The 22,178-nt window shown below is 35.9% G+C and overlaps 1 protein-coding gene and 2 pseudogenes across 1 annotated transcript; all 3 read left to right on the top strand.

The window, feature by feature from the left end:
* Window positions 1–548: 548 nt before the first annotated feature.
* Window positions 549–1,472, top strand: LOC114051882 (annotated as a pseudogene).
* A 1,958-nt stretch (window positions 1,473–3,430) lies between these two features.
* Window positions 3,431–22,178, top strand: part of LOC114051818 — a 24,109-nt pseudogene continuing 5,361 nt past the window's right edge.
* On the top strand, window positions 12,405–13,337 carry LOC114051817 (olfactory receptor 4C15-like). Its single transcript, XM_027874220.1, has one exon. The coding sequence runs from the start codon at window positions 12,405–12,407 to the stop codon at window positions 13,335–13,337; it is 933 nt and encodes a 310-aa protein (XP_027730021.1).

Below are 22,178 nucleotides of genomic sequence, written 5' to 3'. Positions count from 1 at the left end.
GAGGACATTATAACATCTTGAAGTACTTGAAGAATTCTCACATGGAAAGTGGGACTCATCTTCCAATTTATTCCAGAGATCAAAAGTAGAAACAATGGTTATAAGTTATGAAGATATATATCTAGGGTTTAAAGAAAGGGAAAATTTCTTATCAATTAAAGCTATGAAATATTGTAATAGCAGAAAAAATAATATTGACTCTAATAGGACAATAGGAAATAGGCAAGGAGAATGTCAGGTCTCAGTATTAATTTCAATAATTTAGCAAGTCATAGTCTTTCCTTTCACTGACATAGAAACTTATTCTTTCATAAACCAGCTCAAGAAATGTGGAGGGTAGATCACAATAGATTATGGGAAGTACATGTTCTTGGTAATATTCTGTGTAACTTTTTTAATGGTACAAGAAACACTGAAATACTTGAGAACAGACAACAGTTCATTAAGACACAAGTACCCTCATTCTGTTTTCCTAATGCTACTTTCTTCTGTTTAGGCAATGATTAGTTTTCACATATATCTTTACCATTTTCACTGAAGACATAGAAATGAAAAACAACGTGACTGAATTCATTCTTCTTGGACTGACACAAGACCCAGTGAAACAGAAGATAGTATTTGCCGTCTTCTTGGTTTTCTACACCGTAACTGTGTTAGGAAACCTGCACATCATTTTGACCATCAAGACCAGTCCCACACTTGAGTGCCCCATGTATTTCTTTCTGACCTACTTGTCCTTTGCAGAATCCTGTTTCTCTAGTACTACAGCCACCAAACTGATTGTCGACAATCTTTCTAAAAAGCAGACCATTTCTTTTGATGAGGGCATGACTCAAGTATTTGGAATGCATTTCCTTGAATATATGGAAGTGTTGGTCCTTATCCTCATAGCCTATGACTGCTATGTGGCCATCTGCAAGGCTCTGCAGTACACAGTCATCATGAACCAGAAGATGTGTGGGATTTTAGTAATATTGGCCTGGGTGGGGTCTTTTGTGCATTCCATCACCCAGATCTTCCTTGCCTTGAGTTTGCCCTTCTGTGGTCCCAATGTGATTGATCACTATTAGTGTGACTTGCAGCCTTTGCTGAAATTGGCCTGAACTGACACCTATGTGATAAACCTATTGATGATTTCCAATAGTCTGATCATATGCATGATGAGCTTTGCAATTCTAATGACCTCCTATGTTTTCATCCTTTATTCACTAAGAAATCATAGTGCGGAAGGGAAGAGTAGAGCTTTGTCCACCTGTATCTCCCACATAATCGTGGTCATTGTATTCTTTGTCCCTTGTATTTTTATATACACTCAGCCTCTGATTATCTTTCCTGTAGATAAGTTGGTGTTGTTATTTTATATCATTGGAACTCCTTTGCTCAACCCTTTGATCTATACACTGAGGAATGCAGAAGCAAAAAATGCTATGGGAAAGCTATGGAGTAACATAGTAAATTCACATAGCAAATAGAAAAAAATACCCCTTCCCAGTTACTAGCATGTCACTTCATAGCTGTCTGACTCAGTTTCCTCAACTGCAAAATGAGAATAATAATAACATCTACCTCACAGGGTTCTTATGAGGATCAATTCAGATAATATTTGTAAAGTGCTTAGCACAATGCCTGAAACATAGTAGATGTTTAATGAATAATTATTACCTTCTTCCACTTCAAAGAAGATTTGGAACAATGTGAAGAAGAGATTCTATCTGCATATACTTGTCTCTGACCCTAACATTACTAGCATAATATGCAGACTGTTAAATAGAGTATGACTAATGATTCTATTATATTCAGCTCAAAATACCAAAAGAATGACAGCACTCTGAGGAGTTGCAGTTTTTGATTAGGGCTGGTGCCTGTATACCCCATATTGGTACAACTATATGTATGTAGTTTCTATTCACTAGGGAGGAAAATCAATGACTTCATAACTTTCAAGTGAGGAGGGAGTTTAGAAGTCATCTAAAGTAACCCTTTCACTTTATACATGAAAAAAACTGAAGACCATAAAGTTTAAACATTTTCCCCAAGTTCATATAAATATTAAATGACAGAGAAATCTAGGATTTTAGTCTTACCCTAGTGCTATTTTCAGTATACTATGCTGCAGTCTATTTCAATTTTTTCCCTTTCTATTCTTGTCCTGGAAACTTTTTCACTCTTGAGGTATGTAGGTAGATCTTCATGACATGAAAGGAGAATATGGGGAAATGTTCTTTTGCTATTTCTTACTATGCTAATTTTTAAAATGCCTTTCTTTGAAATATCTGTGTGCTTTGACTGAAACAGATTAAAAGGCAATCACAAACAGTCAAAAAAAAAAAAAAAACACATGTTAATAGGATCTCTGGAGCCATAGTATGAACCTTGGATAGTTTTCTAAAGTAGCCACATGTGAGAGGAGCCACCAAATCCTATAATTGAGTGCAAGAAGTCTTCGGGAATTATAAATTGTTACAATAGTTTTAATATTTATTTTCAAATATTGCTTTGTGTAGAGAAAACAAAACTATAATCAGGGGCAGGTGCTAGATTTTAGAAAAGATAGAGTCTTAATTCACATGCAGCTTAGAGAATAATAGATAGATTGCAAAAAAAACCTAGAAAAAAGTATCAAATAAAATTTTACCTAATCCACATAATTAATTATCCACTATCTGATGGCAATATTTGTTAATAAAATACATATTCATGATCTTGCATGCAAAAAATGCAAAGAATGTGACTTAAAGTGGATTGGGCTAAACTAAAGCACTTACTTTACTACTGAATATTTCTACCTTCAATGTTATGTTACAAAAGATATTCACCAAACTTCGCTAGACCTGAGTCCACCTTTACTACATTGAGTATGTTACACAAAATGATCCTTTTATATCTAAAATTTGATGATTTTAAGGACATATTTTTGAGGGATAAGATGATGGGATATTCAAAAGGTCATAGTCAACCCTATACAAATGCTTCTTTTGGCTTCAAAGGTAATGACATTTGTGGAGAGAGTGCTAAATACTAGGCAGGATAACAAACTAGCAAGAAGACCCAGTTCACCTGCTTTCTGCTTTTGCCAAGATTTGGCTCCAGATCAGGTTAGACCAAATTGGACTGGGACTTTATTTATCGACCTTCAAGTCAACAAAGCTTATAGAGCCAATTTCCTCATAAAGAACATCCCTCATTTCCCTGGAGGCTTCAGTTCTCCAAGTTTCTCAAGTTTGATGCAATTACTATAAATATTTGTTGAAGAAAAACATAAGGCTCTAAGTATACCAGGCAGAGAGCTCTGCACCGTGCAGACTTAGGCAGACTTACTATTGTAATAGTCTCTGTGTCTACCTTTTTTGTGGCCATTAAAGGTATGTGGAACTAGGAATTAGAATTATGAGTTCCCAAAATACTAGGTGGCTCAGACCCAACATCGTCTAAGAATACCTCATTCCCAGAGTGAGTAAAGTGATGGTAAGATGATGAACTCCTGAAAAGATCTTTCTGTAATTCCTTTCTCCCCTTTACTCTGCCCCACCTGGCTGCAATCCCTGTTCATTCTTCTTTTGACCATTCCCCACTCTGTTCCCACTCTTCCTATTCCTCAGTCTTTTTATTCAAGACCTTCAACTTTACCTAATGATCAAAATCTCATCACTTTATGTCTTTATTTTTCTATTCAACACCCATTCCATAATTTTTTTATTTTTTTAACTTAATGGAAATGGAAGGCCAGTCAAAATGGACAAAAGTGGGGAAATGATTTACAAAAAATATTGAATGCTAAATTCTTTACGGTTTTGAATGTTTAAGGACTTCAGCCTTTATTCTCTAGGAGGTGAAGAACCATGGATGTTAATTAATTAGGCCGGGATATGAAAGATGTGTTATTTAAGAAATATTAATCACAAACCATAAACATAACTCATCTCTTAGCTTTTGGAATACATATAGCTGGTATTTCTTGGATTCAAACACATGTCTATGTTTAGTTATGCTTATTCTCATATTTAATTGGTCTCACTGTACATGACACTTGTGATATTGGTAAGATGACTCATTATTCTGATTTATGTGCATATGCAGAAACACAGACATAAAAAATATTAAATAAGCCTTCACAGGTCATACAATGACTCAGCAATAAGGCTTCACAAGAACCTAACAAATGTACTGATGATCTGTTCACCATACGTCACTGCTGCCTTGAATACAAAGTCCTTGCTTTTTACAGGTATTAGACTACAAAGATTGACTACTCAGATGGAATGAGGTCTGACAGCTTTTTTTTTCTTTTTTCTGTTTTATTGAAATCTCACCAATAGTTTATACTTTTACTATCAGAATACATTTAAGTATTGATATATTTATCAAGATACAAAATATTTTTCTAAACTTTTCCAAGAACATTATCACACTTGGGGGAGAGGAATTAATCAAGGGCTGGAAAGAAATAAAAATCATAATAGTGATATTATTTTGTTTGATTTTGTGGAAGATATAAATAGGAAATATTAAAACAAATAAGCAAAGCAAAATAAAACTCACTTTCTTGAATAGAAACTGATGCATCATATTCTATCTGTTGAATATAAGTAATGAACAAAAGCAGTTGTGATTTCGCATTTGCCATATGAAGTGAGAAGGGAAAGGATGGTATATGGAGAAAGGGGTGGGGGGAGATAGGGAGAGGAAGAGAGATAAAAAAGGGGAGAGAGAGGGAGAGAAAGAAGGAAGGTAGAGAGAGAGAAGGAGAGCAGAGGAAAAAGATAGGAAAGAGAGGGAAGAGAGAGAGGAGAAGAGAAGGAGGAGAGAGAGAGACAGAGAGAGGCAGAAAGACAGAGAGAACATCATGCAGCTTCTGGTCTATATCCTCTGTCACTACTTCCATTTATTTCTCTCCTTCCATCATTGTCAGAACTTTCTTCAAAAACTGTCATTAATTGCACTAACACACATGCATATACCATTTCTTGATCTTCTTTAGTCTTAAAGCTATCTAATAGACATTTCCTTTTAAGAAATCTGAATCAGGCCAAATACATTTCAAAGTACAACCTACAGATGTTTTTATTTGCACAGTACTTTCCCTGCCTATTTCTCCTTCCTCTTTGGGGGTATGCAAGTAATCTTGATTTCTGGCCAGAACATTAGCAGTTCTGGCAGGTCCTATGAAGCTGAAGAAGCTTGGAGCTGAGCTAAGGAGTTCTGATTGTCAGAAGATCCACACTAATGAGTTGGGGGAACTTCATCATAAGAAGAATGCTCACAAGTTTATAAATTGTTTTCAGCAACTTAGGAAAACAATGCATGATAGGATTATGCACACCAATCAACCAGTCTATCAAAAACAAACAAAAAAAAACGTTCATCAGTTTCCTGTTACATGCCAGTGTAGTATTTGAGGACTCATATTCAAAGAATGAAAGGTGTAATGATTTAACTTACCTTCAGATCTTGTGAATGTCAATTTTTTTCTATATTAATCAGCTCCTAGGAAAGAATGATTTGGGGAGAGAAAAACAGAAACTCTAAGATAAATATAGTAGTAAAAGTAGAGGAGGAGAAGGAGGAGAAGGAGGAGAAGGAGCTGCAGCAGAGGCAGCAGTTCTCAGCCAACTTGAAAACCTCAAGAAAGGGAGTGTGTCTTTAATGGGCAGATCTGAGAAGAAAGGCAGTGTGGTGTCAGGTTCTGGAAGAACTGAAATACTACCTTTGATATAGTCTAACTGGGAAAAGCTTTCCAGTGCCTCTAGGCAATTTTAAAACTGCAAAACAGTTGTTGATTTTATTAATAGAGACAGTTTACTGACTTGGCTGTTATTTATATCAATAAGAAATTCATGTGTAGCTGTGGGGGCAGGGTTCAGGGTATGTCTGTACCAGATATTTCAGAAGGCAATTGATCTCATAGATGGCACAGGCTATGCTAATTGCTGTTAAGTTTCACTATGCAAAGATATATGAAGCAAAAACTGAGGAGAAATAATTTTGGAACAGAATAACTTTTATGAGATGGCAAAGGGAGATGGGTAACATAATATAACAGTATGGTGTTACAGATTGCAGCACTTACAGTTTGTTTCACAGGTTTGCATCTATACCCACAAAGATATGTTCACACTTTTCCTAGTTTATAAATGATTTAATAAGAGCAATAACAATAAACATACATGCACATAAATATGATTACCTATGATTATACAATATTAGAAACAAAGACTATTAACAGAAAGGGAAATAAAGACAAAGAAATATATCACCAATCCAAGGAAGCACCAACTCCTGAACATCTGGCTGGGGAGGTCCTGTATCACAGCAGTCAGTGTCTCCAATAGGAAAGTCCCTAAGGCAGAGCATCCTCTCCAAGGGTGACTCCCAAAGTCACTTTCCCAAGAAAAATCCTTTTTATCATTCTTACACAAAGAAGGCAGGGAGGTACGGAATAGGTGACTGATCTTAAGGACCTGAGAGTTTTGGCCGAAACTCTCTGACTTCAAGAACCATCTTTATTATGTCAAAAATGTCTCGGGTCAATACCCAGAAACTGGTCAAGTCCCTGGATGTTTATCTCAAGACTTGTTTCTAAGGAATAGTTCCCCAAGGTGGATCTGGGTTGGAACAAATCCCAGAACAATATAGTAGGGAAGTTCCTTGTCCCTTGGCTTGGACTGTGGGTAGGGAAGATCTTATACATTAACCCTTCAGTCGGCCTCTAGATCTGACCTATCCATGGATTCGGAACATCATCTCCTATGGGCATACACAACCATCATCCATACAGAGAGAGAGAACAAACCAATACAAGGACTTCACCTGTAAAAAGAAAAAGCTTGTTACCTCGCTGAAATGAAAGAAGTCAAGCAGTTTAGTATAAACCAGTAAGAACAATTAGTAGGACATACATATAGACACTAGTTCTATTAATTAAAGTAGTAGAGTAAGTACAATTATCACAAGCTATATGTGTAAAATTAGGCAAGAAATTCATAAAATCATCACAATTAAAACATGAATAGGTGAAAGGGCCAATTTGGGCCCTTCCTTCTAGGGATATTAAAATGCTCCCAAAATGTTGGCTTTCATTATATGTCACATTGTAGAATGGATTTCCTATGGAAGAGCAGGTAGTATTAAAAAAAGTCTTTAGATCAGGTGATATTATTAATGAGGAGGAAGCATATCTGGAAGAAGTGTATGGTTGTGGCATTTGTCCCGCTGTCTTATTCAGTCCATGTCCTGTGGGAGGTTTCTTTCTGGATTGAGGATGTTCTTGGCAAATCCAACAGTCTCATGGTCCAGGGGTTGCCAATGCTTCTTCCAATCACACCAGTGTATTCTTCTCACATTGTGCCATTACTCTTCCAATAAGTATGAGATAAACTGTAAGATCCCATTCCCATAAAAACAATTGTGTTAGGGGATAATGATACAATTTATCACCTCCAGCAAATGCAACTACCACAGTACCATCCTTGCCTTCTGCCACTATTTCAGCAGCCCGAGGTATATCAGAGGTATGTCTTTTAACCCATACTCTAGATCCTACTCTTAAATCAGTACTTCCAAATCCTCCATACCTGGTTGAAATTGAAAGTGGTTCTGCTATTTGCTCCTACTGTTCCTCGAAATAGGTAGAAATTACTAATTGTGCCAGTCTACATCCCATAGAGCAAACTACTGGTTCTGGGTCAAGGTTTTGCATTATCACTTTTATTTCACCCACATAATTTGAATCTATTGCTCCTCTTAAGATATATATCCCCTTAACAACTAAGCTTGACCAGGGAGGTATATGCCCAAAATGTTTAGGTGCAATTTTTATTCCTATTTCTGTGGAAACAATAACTATCTTCCTTACAGGAAGATCTACAGGATTTAAAGATGTAAATCATTACAAGCAGATTTGCCTTTTTCTAACAAGTGGAGTGTGGTATGTGGATCACAAGCTTACCATTGTAATGTTAGATTTTTCAGCCTCTGCATCTTTATTTGAACATTAGTGGTCATCATTTGTCCTAAAGGGGTTAATCCCTCTTTTAGAGGCCTATTGTTTAGCTGTTGCAAAGCTTTGATAAATTATCTTTCCAATGTGTATAAGAGTTGTTGCCAAGTTGTCTAAGTTTCTCTTTTAATAACCCATTCATCCTTTCAACTAATCCTGCTGCTTGGGGATAATAAAGTACATGATAAATCCATTCTATATTATGATATAAACAATAGTGATCTATTTCTTTTCCCTTAAAATTTGTTCCATTGTCACTATGTATGTGTAGAGGGGATCCATAATAACAGTAATGATATCTATAGTTCTACAAGTATTTTTCCTGAGTGGCATTCTTTATGGGCATGTCGCCAATACTCCAGAATAAGTATCTACACAGGTACAAATATCCCGGCAACCTCTTCCCATTGGTAAGGGACCAACAGAATCAATTTGCTAAATTTGGGAGGGTAGCCTTCCTTGGGCTAGTGCACCTCTAACAGTGCGGGGAATTGATCTCTCCTTTTCAATTTGGCATATGGAACACTTAGATTGTACTTGTTTTAATACAGATATTGGGAGGGAAATTCCCCTGTCCAATGCCCAGCTGTATAAAGCTCAGACTCCAAGGTGTCCCACTTGTCAATGTGCCCATTGGGCTAATGAATAATATTCTTGATCTTCTCACTTTATTGTTGCTATTTTGGCTAGATGATCCACATGTGCACTATAATCACATTCTGGGTGTTCACTGAAGCATGTGCATCTCCATGAAAACCTGAAATGTTAGTATTATGAGACCAATTCCATATATCTTGCCACAATTCTTTTCCTCATATATCTCACCTATGAATTTGCCAACCATTTTCATTAAGAGGCAGAGGTGCTCATTATCCAATGCATTATAGGTATTTTGGGTCGAAAGACCACTTCACGACCAATTGTCAATTGTTCTGTCTCTACCAATGCCTAACATGCAGCTAAACGTTGTTGTTTAAAAGGTGAATAACTTTCCCAGCAGAGAGTAGCTTTCTTGACTAGATTCCTAAGGGAACATTCCTGCCCTTCTATTTTTGCCATAGGCTCCAGTCAGCATATCCCTCTTGGACAGAAACTTCTAATTCTACAGGGCCGTTGTCCATAGACTATAAATCTAATGTGGTTTGGATTGCAGCTTTGGCTTCTTCAAACACTTTTTCTTCCTCCTTCCCCCAGGGGAATTCATATTTCTTCCTAGTCACCTTATAAAGCAGGTGTAATATTTGTCCTAAATGGGGAATATGTGTTCCCCAATATCCAAAAAGTCCTATGGATTTCTGGGCCTCAGTTTTATTAGTAGAGGGAAGAAAATCTATCTTTGGTTTAGCCTTAGGAAGTATTTTTCTGTGCCCCTTATTCCAGTAAATCCCTAAGAATTTTACTGCTTGTGTCAGTCCATGAATTTTGTTTGGATTAATTTCCCATCCTTTGCTTTTCATATGTTCTAATAAAATATCTTCACTCCTTTCATTTTCACCTTATCTAGATGTTTGGTCACTATCCCATGGCAAATAGTGGGGTTATATAATCAGCACTCCTACATCAACATATTCCTTAATAGTAGCAGTAATTTCATCCTGCCTTCCAGGTATACGGTACTGCTTAAGTGTAATGGTCTTCACAGGTGGCAGTAAGACACAGGGGGCATTTTAAGTTTTCTTACTAGCACTGCCCTTATAATTCGGGCCCTAACAGCAAATTGCTATTGTCCATCTGGTAATTGCAAAGTCATTCCTCTTAAAATGTCCATTCCAATTATATATTCAGGAATGGGTACTATTACTACAGTATAATCCCAAAAAGTAATTGTCCTATTTTAATGGGTATAATAACTTGTTTGGCTTGTATTTCTTTTCCTCCTAATCCTGTAATTATAATGGATCTTCCTTCTTTAAATTTATCAGCATTACCATAAATGAGGGAGGCCTCTGCTCCAGTGTCAATTAGAGTTTTTGCTAGAGCTGTAGAACCATTTTTCCAATATATAGTTATGGGAATATGGGTCTTTAATCTCTATCTTTTACTTCCCTAATTTGCACTGGAGTTTGGTCTTTATCCTAATCCACTTTCAAATGCTTTCAAATTCTGGAACTGGAATGCTGTTTACAAAGCCCATCCTCTTCTACTTATTCCCACCATCTCTTTCCCTTTTTCTATTGGGATATCTTCTAAACACCTAATGACATTCAATGGTTCAGTTTGTTTAAGATGGCTCCCCCAATCCTCACAATGAGTAGTATTCTTAGCCCACTCTTTAGCAAAGGAGGAATATGGGAGCCCTTCCCAGCCTTTCCTGTTCTTTAACTTTAACTTCTCCTGACTTTTTAGGAAAGGCATTGTGACACAGATCTCGTTCATGACGTCAATTGTCACAGTAAGGTTATAATTTGTTTCATGGGTTTGGATCTATACCCACAAAGACATGTTCACCCTTGTCCTAGTTTATAAATGATTTAATAATGCCAATAATCATAAACATACATACGTAAAAATGTGATTACCTATGATTATACAATCTTAGAAACAAAGACAATTAACAGAAAGATAGAGAGATAAAGAAGAAGAAATACATCACTAATTTGAGGAAGCACCAACTCCTGAACATCTGACTGGAGAAGTGCTGTATCACACTCATCGGGGTCCCAGTTAAGAAAGTCTCTATGGCAGAGCATCCTCTCCAAGGGTAACTCTTAAAGCCACTTTCCCAAGAAAGACCCTTTTTATCATCCTTACACAAAGAAGGCAGGGAGCCAAGGAACAGGTAATTGATCTTAAGAACCTGAGAGTTTTGGCCAGAGAGTGTTGGCCAAAACTCTCTGACCTCAAGAACACTCTTTATTATGTCAAAAATGTCTTGGGTCAATAACCAGGAACTAACTAAGTCCCTGGATGTTTACCTCAAGACCTGTTTCTAAGGAATAGTTGCCCAAGATGAGTCTGGGTTGGAACAAATCCCGGAACAATACATTAGGGAAGTTCCTTGTCCCTTGGCTTGGACTTTGGGTAGGGGAGATCTTATACATTAACCATTCACATATATAGTCATCTCCTGTCCTCATTCCAATCCATGAGATTAAACATTTTATTATTTTTTTTTTGGTGGGTAGAAAAGATGAGGGTCTAAGTTTCTTTCTATGAGATAGATGTCAAAAAATATGAACATTTAAGCTCATATTTTGTGGGTAAAAGTACTTTCCTTTTTCTCTCTGGGGAGGGATATTGTGGCTCTGAAACAGACATAAATCAGAAGACCCAGAAGTTCAATGGCAGAAACATAGGCCTAACTCTGGAATTGACAGCCTTCTCTTTATTAGAAGTTTTCAAGGAAAGGATATGGGAGACATTGAGGTTAAGATATTTCTGGGACTTCTACTTTGAAATTTCTAATAGGTAATTGATTATGAGGGATTGAAACTCAAGGGAGAGATTAGGTAGACATATAGATTAAGGAGTCATTTGCATAGAAATGTTAGCTAAACCCATGGGAACTGAACGAGAGAGAGAAAGAGAAAAAGAGAGAGAGAGACGGAGGGAGAGAGGAGGAAAGTTATTAATGGTTTAATACCATCTTCAAACTAAGTTGCTAATAGAATATTCCAGAAATTTTTAATGAATTTGTATGCATGCAAGTATATGTATATATGCACAAATATGTATGCACACCTGCATGTATATTTGTATAAGTACATCTATGTACATGTAAATGTATATTTATATACATATAAATATATATTTCTTAAAAGAAGGCATAAATAGGACATTTGTTAAATATTCCAGTGGCAGAAATCCAGCAAGGACTGCCAAATTATTAAATACTAGCTAGTATTCTGGGGGGAGAAATTCTTGCAGTCTGGAACATTCATCCACATTGAATAAGGACAAATGTAAAACTTTATCTGGATTTAAAAAAAATCACCTTCCAAGTAAAAAATAAGGAAGAAAAGGAAAAAAAGAGCAATGATGGTATGTAATAAATACAATGTCAGTGTGGGAGCAAAGTATAACATATTCAAGAAGAAGTATAGGATGTTAAGCTACATTGCAAGACGTTTTGGACAATGAATGGGTATACCAACTGTACGTTGTTGACAACTTTGTTGGAATATCACATTTATTTCTCCAAATATTAATTTAAGAAGGTCATTGGGAAACTGGTGAGGGTAATGGAGAGGGAAATCTAAATCATAAAGGGCCTCCTGTTGTTCATATGAACTGAAGATGTATTGAATGACATCTCATAATCAATAATGCCATACTGTATGTAAATGTCATTAATGTTCACATATTTAATATGCTTTTAAACATGTTTTTTAATATTGATGATTAAAGATTCTTCTTTCTCTTTTCTGTAGATACTCAATGATTAATAGGGCACTTAGGACCTTTACAAATGGAAAATCAAAGTCATGTGACTGAATTCATTCTCTTGGGACTTTCACAGAATCCAAATATTCAGAAAATGACATTTGTTATACTCTTAGTTTTCTACCTTGCAACTGTTGGGGGAAATTTGTTTATTGTTGTGACCATCATCTGCACCCCTTCTCTTTTTGGTTCCCCTATGTACTTCTTCTTAGCCTTTCTATCTCTCCTGGATGTCTGTTTCTCCTCTGTCATTGTTCCTAAAGTTATCAGAGACTCTCTCTATGAAAGAAAAGCCATATCCTTCCAAAACTGTATGGGTCAGATTTTTGCAGAACATTTCTTGGCTGGTGTTGAGGTGATTGTCCTCACATCCATGGCTTTTGACAGGTATGTGGCTATCTGTAAGCCTCTGCACTATGTGACAATCATGAGTCAGTCCCTGTGTTTGTTGCTGGTGGGAGTAGCCTGGGCTGGGGGCTTATTGCATTCCATGATTCAGATTTTCTTCATGCTTCCCTTACCCTTTTGTGGGCCCAATGTAATCGATCACTTTATGTGTGACTTGTACCTTTTGCTGGAACTTGCCTGTACTGACACCCATATGCCTGGTCTGATGGTGATGGCCAACAGTGGCTTAATCTGTATGATCAACTTTTCACTCTTGCTTGTCTCTTATGGCATTATCCTGCACTCTCTAAGGACACACAGCTCAGCAGCACGTCGCAAAGCCCTTTCTACTTGTAGCTCCCACATCACAGTTGTTGTCTTATTTTTCGTACCATGTATATTTGAATATACAAGGCCACCCACTACTTTCTCTTTTGATAAAATGGTGGCAATATTTTATAGCTTTCTAACACCCTTATTAAATCCATTGATCTACACATTTAGAAATACAGAAATGAAAAATGCTGAGAAGAAACTGTGGAGCAAAACAGTGATTAATGTTGAAAAATAAATAATTTAAGGAATCTTTTAAAAGATAAATTAGATGTCTCATCTTGACTTTTTCTGCACCACCTCAAAACAAAGTCAAAAAAGATAATATAAGGACTATATGTCTTGCTGAGAAAAATAATTTTAAGGCTATTTTTTTCATAATTTACACTGAAGATATGTTAACAGTATAGGCAGCAAAAGGCACAGTCACACCATGGTAATGCATAGAACACTGATAGAGGTAAATCCTAATTTTAAGTTACCAAGAGCATTTGGTTCACACTTCACAGATGTAATTTTAAAAAATAAAAACAAATATTACAATGATAGAAAGAGAATAAACTTCTCAAGTCAAGGGAATTCATTCAGCCAGGGGAAAAAAAGTTACTATTCATTTAGAAGAAATTAAATAGTTACAATATATTATTCTAAAAAAGTTTTTTAAAGGTGGATTTGGACATACAGATAACATCCTGAAATGTAGAATTTAACTATTAACAAAAAAAGTGATTTCAAAAAGAATGGTAAGTATTTTAATCATTTTTAAAGGACTCCATATGTGAGCAAGACATGCTATTGTAGTAAGAGCAGCAAAGTCCTATTTTTCCCCATAGCAGTGAGGCCCCATATTTCCCTGTATATTGATTAGGAAACCCTTTTCCCTATATTCTTAGCCCTTTCCCCCATATGCTGCACAAACAACTACTTCCCCCATATGCTGAATAGGCAACTTGACCACTCTGTAGCAACCTTGTGGTCTAGGGACCCTTAGCCCACACTATCACCAGAGACCTTGTGGTCAGGGGGCTTTCCCAAAACCACACAAGTGCAATAAGTCTCCTCAATGCCCAAGAGTAACTTATGTGATGTTGAAGTTTCCATTTACATCTTATGAATATGGTAATGAAGGGACTCTCAAGAGTGAAAGTATGGCTATTTCAAGATAGCCACTCAGAAGACCCAGTACAGCCAAGGCACAACTTTTATTTATTTATTTTTTTGCTTGCATAGCACAAAGATTATGTCATAGCCAACTGTCTTAAGTCACTCCCCCTTCAGCTGTGATATAAGCATTTCCCCATTCCCCTCTCACATAAACAACCAGTATCCTGAGCTGCTTGGTTCCATTTGCTTTTATGATAATAAAGCCCTGCTTGGAAGGACTCTGGCCTTAGCATTCTTACTGACCCCAAACCAGCTCTGCCACTACACTATAAGGTCATTATTTAAACACATAAACAACAACAACAACAACAAGAACAAAACACATTAGAAAATCAAATGCATTCAGTGACCCTGAAAAAAAATGAACTCTGGGTAAAACAATGTAGTAAAAAAAAAAGTAAAACATAACAGATTAATTAATATTTTGAGGGATGAGATAATGAAATAAGATGATATAGAAATAGGAAAACATCAGTGAGATCAGAGGATAGTAAAGGGAGTCACTGGGAAATGCCACCACCTTCTAAGACTCAAAACAAGAGATGAATTTTGTTTTTATTTTTGTTTCTGTTGTTAATCTTTCCTCATTTCTTAGCTTCTCTGAGAGATTAGGAAGAGAGCATAGTTATTTGGAATGGGAATATCATGTGAATTTCTGTCCTATATGAAAGCTACAGAAAGAATGAGGAAAACTTTTATTCATTCAAAATAATTTGGTATCATAATCTAAGAGTGAATTAGATTTTAGATTAGATGGGGAATGAAGTAAGGTAAGGGTGAATGAAATCAATTTATGTTAATGAGGCACTGAAAATAAATGTCATTCAAATTAATTGGTGAGAAGTTGAGTGAGATAGAGAGACAGAGAAAGAGAGAGACAGAGACAAATAGAGACAGACAGAGGCAGAAACAGAGAAAGATAGAAAGAGACAGAGTGAGATGCAGGCATATGATGGACCCCTTTGGTTGTCTGGTAAATCATATAGAAATTCTTTTCAAGTATCTGAGATAAAACCTTCCACTGAATAATGTTTCAAATACATTAAATTTATAATGATATTTAAAAACAATTATGAAAATAATATTTAAAGGAAGTTCACAGATCCAAGTTTATGGAGAACTGAAAAAGCCTTATTTCCTATTCTGGGCATCACAGTTAAGAAATCATTAAAATTATATATAACTTTCACATAGGACTGTAAAATTTTCAAAGTCCTTTACATATATTATACCATTTCAGGAGCATAACAAAACCTGGAGACAGGCATTATTATTATCCCCATTTTATAAATCACAAACTGAGGTACAAAGAGGTAAAGTGATTTGAGCAGAGTCATATAACAAGTGCATTTCTTAAATAAAACCTCTTACACGAGAGCTTCCATGATAAACCTAGTTATTAGTGCTTTAAATACACACACATATGCATACACATATGTACACACATACTTGTACATACATACAGATAGATGTGTCTGTGTGTACATGTATTTTTTTTTCAAGTAGAATGTAAACTTTATGGGTTAAATGACTGTTTTTAGTTTGTATTTATGTACACAGTGCCTAACAAATTTCCTGGCATCTTGTAGGTAATTAGTTTAAAAGAAATAAAATCAATTAAATGAAATTTTATGGAATGTGATACTTTGTAATGGCAGTGTTTGGTAGTGGGAGGAGTGCATTGTTGGCAGAGATATGAATTATCTCATTCTGGAAAACTATTTGGAACAAATGAGATGAGAAGTGTAAAATTCTTTGCAATCTTTAATTGGCTATAGAAATTCTTAGTAGTGCTGTGGTTGCTATATCATATTAGTCACGAAAATTTACAAACTTCATAACCCAATGGATTGATAAATCTTATAAAGAAAGATCTTCTATGTCCCCTGTATGACTCTAAACTTTGGGCTACAAGTCGGAGTGTGATTATCTATGTTAACCTGATAATTTAGCCAATTCTCAGGAAAAGATGTGCTCTGGGAACCTGACCAGTTCATTGAACATATCAAGTTAATTAATATCCTGAGATGTTTTGCTTGCTCCAGGAACTTGTCCTGTTGCTGGACAGAGGGAAAACATCTACTAGAATCATTGACACTTTTGGCACCAGGCCTTCTTTGTTAGAGGCCCTATTTAAATCCTAATTACAAAAGCCATCTTTGGATTCTCACCCATGGAGAGGCTGCTGTGCCTGGGACTTTCCCAATCGGGACCCTGAAAACTGTATCACAGGAATCCCCAGCTTGGACTTCAGGTGTTGGTACTTCCCCGAATTGGTGATGTTTTCTTATATTATTGCTATCCTTTGTATTCTTAGCCTAACTATAGTCATATTGCTAATTGTATGTTGCTGTAAATCTGGCTTTTCTATACCTGTATTATAATCTTAATTAAAGCTACCTTCACTTCTCTCTCTTGGACTGGTCTGATTGTAGGGGCGAATCTGAACCACATTTTCCTTCCTTAATTACACACCAGTAAAATCACTTCCAGTCAAATTGCTGAATGATCTCAAGGTAATTATATGTACCAAAATATTAATAGGAACATGGTTGTATCAATTAAACTGAAACATAGTAGGTACTTTTCACTTGGGGAATAAGGGAAATAATCACTGCATATGAATATGATAGAATATGATTATACTGCAAGAAATGACAAATATTATTATTTCAGAGAATTTCATTGTGACTTATATGAACCCATTCAGAGTAAAATAGAAGAAGGTAGACAATTACATGTTAGCACAACAAAGTAAAGGAATATTATTATTATTTGCTTTTTTGTTGAGGTAATCTGACTGAAATTACTTGCCAAGGATCACACAACTAGTAAGTGTCAAGTATCTGAGGTTGGATTTGAACTCATGTCCTCCTGACTGCAAGGCTAGAGCTCTATTCACTGCCCCAGCTGGCTCCTCCTAATAAATGTTTTTAAACATTGATTAAATTGCATAAAGTCCTGTGACATGTACCTCTGAACATCTTTGGGTTATTCAAAGCCACCTTTAAGGACATTTGTAAATGAGACATTTATCTAAGAAATGATGTCATAAATGAAGTTATTTCTAACTTTCATAGAGGGCAGAAAACATTGACTATACAATTCACTTAGCTGTTAATTCAGCCAAAGTCTGGCACATGGACAAACTGGGACTAATTGGCTAGGGAATTTGTTCCTACACTGACCAAAGTCAAATGAGCTGAAGGAGCCAACAATCGCATAGAGGACAGCCTCTTATTTCCCTGGTGACTGAGTAAATTTTCTTAGTGTCTTAACTTTAATGCAATTTCTATAAGTATCTGTGTGTTTAAGAAAGGCTTAGTCCTTTAAGTGCTTACTGTGGATCAGAGTATAGGTCAGGGAGAGCAGAACTCTGACCTTTATTGTAACAGAAAAGTGAAAAATGTTCTTCTCTTTATGAAATTTTAAGAACATCCCATTTCTTCTGTCAAATGTAAGTACCTCATCTAGTATCCCCTTTGGCGCTTCAGGAAAGAAGCTTAATGGGATGGTAATCCAAGGAATATCATCAATTTCCCATTTATTAAAATGATAGTCATGGGTTTTGTTTAAATTTTTTTTCTATTTTCTTTTATTGGAATAGTGAATATTTTTGAGGAGATCGTTTGCTGCAGTAGAGACCACAAACTTGTTGGTAATTTATAATCTTAAAGAATTTCATCTGGAACTAAGTCACTAAGTGACTTGGCTTTCTATGATCATGCTAGCATGTAACAAAACTGAATCCACAGGCAGATCTCTGACCATTAAACCATAGTGTACTTTGAGCTCATGTTACAACAAGCTAATTCAGATGTCACAGTACTTAGCATGGTGCTAGAACATGAGACCTCAATAAGTGTTTATTGAATTGATTGTATCTGAAGAAAAATGACATTCTTAAAATAATAACTAGCAAGGTCAATTTAAGGTGTATGACCTTTGTGATACATTTCCCACCTAAAGTTGTGAATACCTGTTTCTAGGCTCACTGTCTCCACTGCCCTTCATGGCATGCTGGATCTTCCAGAAGGACCAAGTAAAATCAAACCCAGGTTGTAAATGTTGCATTTGCAGAAGCATTCCCAAAACTTCAGAACACTCAGTTATAAAAACATTAAAAGGTCTTCAGGTTCCAGTCAAGAAAGATGAAGAAAGGTGAGTTCTACCTAATGTTTTCTATAACCGTTGGAGCTTTTATTCTTGCTTTGGCATTCTTTTGTTTAGTCCTTATGGAAGTAGAAACAATAAATGGGATATAATTATGAGGTAAAGAGAAGTATTATCCCCTAACCCACTCTAATTGTCCCTGAGTTCATTTACTCAGGTTTTCTATCAATATCCAGTTACCACATTCTCATGACTATTCTTTTTTATAATAATAATAATAATGATAATAATAATACATTGCATTTATAACGTGCTTTACACGTTGTAGAGTACTTTGCATGTTACTTTATTTAATATTCAAAACAACTTTGAGGTTAGTTGCTATTATTACTGTTAAGTAAGCCAAGACTGAGTGACTTTATCAGAGTCATACAACTAAAAATTGTCCTAGGTAGACTTTGAATTTATGTCTTCCTGACTCCAAGACAAACACTCTACCACAGAGCAAGCACCATAATCTCTTCTATATCCCAACCCCCATCACTCTCTCTATTGTTAGTTTACAATTCTCCAAACACTCTTGATAGGATGATGATTTGAAGACAAGGCATTAGGTATCAGTTGCAAGGATAGGCTGACTTCACATTCTGAAGGGACTTTTAATACCAGCCTAAGGGGTTTAGGATAGTTAGGCACCAAATGAAAGCAAGGAGCATCATGGCTATTTGATCAGGGAAGGGGAAAGGCCCAAGCATTGAATGGAGACTTCTTTGACATTTCTGACTTGTTGATAAAATGTAATAATTATTTCATCCCGCATTTATTTAATTTCTACTCCATATGCAGAAATGGTAACATTCTCCACTTTCACACCTATCATTGGCTGCCCATGAGTCTTGCAAGGTAAGTAGGTCATCTAATTATAGCCATTTTAGAGTAAGATTTAAAAAAAAAAAACCTTTATAAAATTTGTTAAAAATATTTCAAGGAAAAACAAACCTTTCTGTATTGGGCAATGAGTTAACCATGGAGCTAAGGATCCCCATAGTTCCTCACTGTTCCAGTGTCCTTTTAACCATAAAACGTGGTCATTAAACAGATAGATCACTACTATGGTCAAAGTTGTTGTTTTTGTTGTCATTTTTACTGTTTGTCCTTCATTCTGAAGAGGATCCTGACATCAGGGAAATCATGATATCACTTGTAATTGACTTTGTTTTGAGTGATAGAGGGCTGTGCAAGGTCACCAGACTCTCTTTCTCCTCCAGAGACATCTGGGTCCAGTGTTCATATATTCATCAGGATGACTGGAGAGAGTTCAGGATGCAATAGGAGACCCAGGCCCTTTAAACCTAAGGTATTTTCAGGTTCTCACTTTGGGTGAGGCAACACCCATTCAGTTTATAGGCCTCGTTAAGAAGTGAGTCAAGGAATGGCCCCTTTAACAACAACAACAACAAAATCAAACTGAGAGTGGAAGATCTTTTAGGGTTGCTGGCCAAAAGAGAAAGAGTTACTATTTACATTCATTCTGAGCCTGGAGGGCCCAAAAAATGACCATTAAGTGGTGCGTGGGCAGGGGACCTTTTATTGTCAATGAGTTCCAGAGTTAATTGGGTTTAAGGCTTGGTCTTTGAGAGAGAATTACTGAGACTGACTACAGAGGCAAAACCAGACTATCAAGTTTCAGTCTTTGCCTTTCTTTTATGAAAACATAATACACTGTCAGTTCTCAAAAGAAGAAAATAACGTGGCTAAAGGTTGATCAGAGATCAAAATCTTTTAATTTTCCTAAGACCACTGAGTCAAGAAGGAAAAGAAAATCAAAGGCCACAAGGAAGCAAACAGGCAAACAAACAAACAAACTCTATTGATTTTATTTTGTTTTCCTGAAAGTGCAAGAAAATATTACCAAATCATCTTCATTTAAAAATAACGTGAAGGGGCAGCTAGATGGCATAGTGGATAGAGTACTGGTCCTGGAGTCAGAAGGACCTGAGTTCAAATCTGGCTTCAGGCACATGATACTCAGCAGCTGTGTGACCCTGTGCCAGTCACTTACCTCTGATTGTATCAAAAAAATAAATAACTAAAAATAACATAAAACCTCACATTTTATTAAGTAAATATAAACATACACATAATAAAAATACTCTTAGTTTTTGATTTTACCAGAAAAAGGAAAAAGCAAAGAAATGGAAGAAATAAAGAAGGAACAAAACCTAATGTGAGTTAAAGAAGGTCTGAGGGAAAAGTAGGGATTATTTGACTTGATGGTCCAATTGTGATTATCACCTTTGCTAGTTATTGTCTAATCAGCATTTTCCAAGCTACTTCCAGGTTTTCAGTTTGACTTTTATTTACTTGTATATTCATTTTATGTAGTATTACATTAAAATATATTGCATTAAGATCATCTCAGATAAAGAAATAGCTACTTCATTTTAGAAAAAAATACTATCAAGTAACTTAAGACTGAAATCTAGAGATCAAAAGATTATTTATTATTCAGATACCAAATAATACATTTCCTCAATTATTTTCCCCTCATTTATGCTGGAGCCTCACACATGTCTTATTTCCCCAACTAGAATCTAAGGATATAAAGGCAATGCTATAGTTAGCAGTACTTTGTATCCATCCTTTGTAGAAAAGCTATAGCATTTCATAGGTAGAAAAAATTAGAGGTACTCTAGTCTGAATCTCTCATTTCATAGATAAGAAAGTAACTTCTCAGAGGTTATATCATTCATAAGGTCAGTTATATGTGTGTGCTTGAGTTCACACAAAAGGTGTTGAGCAGTCTAAACCTCTTTCCAAATATTATTTAACTTTTATTTGTAAGTATTCAATAAATCATTGCTGGGAAAAAAAAGATTGATTTAAAGCACTGTGTTTTCTCATCAGGACCAATTATCTTTAGAAATAGAGAAGGAAGGTAGGAATGAATCAAGGACTTAAGGCCTGCAAAAATCAGTTTATAGTAACCTTAATTTTAATGGTATTTTAAATAATTATTGTGATATGCTATGACCCATAGATTGGTGCCTTTGTCTGGGACAGAACTTTGACTGAACAGAACTTGGTCTGAGCCTGACTGACAAGTCTGTAGTTAGAATACAGGTGCCGATAAATCAATTGGACTGCCTTGATTCTCTTCTGATGGCAGGGGATATCAGGTTGTAGTGTATGAAAGTCAGAGTGTGGTAGGTAGAATACACTCACTGCTCTGCAACTTGGAGTGTTCTGATGAGATGCCTATCTCAGATAGGTGGTAGCAAGTACCATGTCCTTCATATTTCTCTCAAATGGAATTATTTCCTTCTGCTTTTTGCATTTTCTTTTCTTTTTAAAATAGTGTTTAGAGAAATAAAAAAAAATCATCTTCATTTTCAAAATTATCCCTAATCACCTCCTACTAAGAAAGCCATTCTTTATGTTAAATGATGAGAGAGAGAGGGAGAAAGAGAAAGAAAGAGAGAAAGAGAGAGAGAGAAAGAGAGAGAAAAAGATAGAGAGATTGAAAGAGAAAGCAGGGCTAATATTATGAGTAAGATTGTGCTGAAGTTTTAGCGGTTCCAGGAAGGTCTTGCAGTATCCCTCCCTCTTTGTCGACATTCCCAGGTACACTATTAAGGCAGTAATCTGGGAGTTTAAAAATTCATAACTGATTGCATCATTCATTTTTCTTCCTTTAACAGCTGAGAGTGAATCACATTGTACCTGTTACCAGTCATTTAATGTTAATGTGTATGTATTTCTCCATAATTTCTTGAAAAAAATTGCTTTTTCATTTAAGATA

This window comes from Vombatus ursinus, unplaced genomic scaffold (assembly GCF_900497805.2).
Source record: "Vombatus ursinus unplaced genomic scaffold, bare-nosed wombat genome assembly UNPS02014806.1, whole genome shotgun sequence".
In the NCBI taxonomy this organism is placed as follows: Eukaryota; Metazoa; Chordata; class Mammalia; order Diprotodontia; family Vombatidae; genus Vombatus; species Vombatus ursinus.
The sequence above is the reverse complement of the archived record's forward strand: the minus strand, read 5'-3'. Positions and strand labels throughout refer to the sequence as shown.

What these genes read in the sequence shown, in the direction of transcription:
- LOC114051817 (XM_027874220.1), top strand. Translation starts at nt 12,405, where the DNA reads ATGGAAAATCAAAGTCATGTGACTGAATTCATTCTCTTGGGACTTTCA.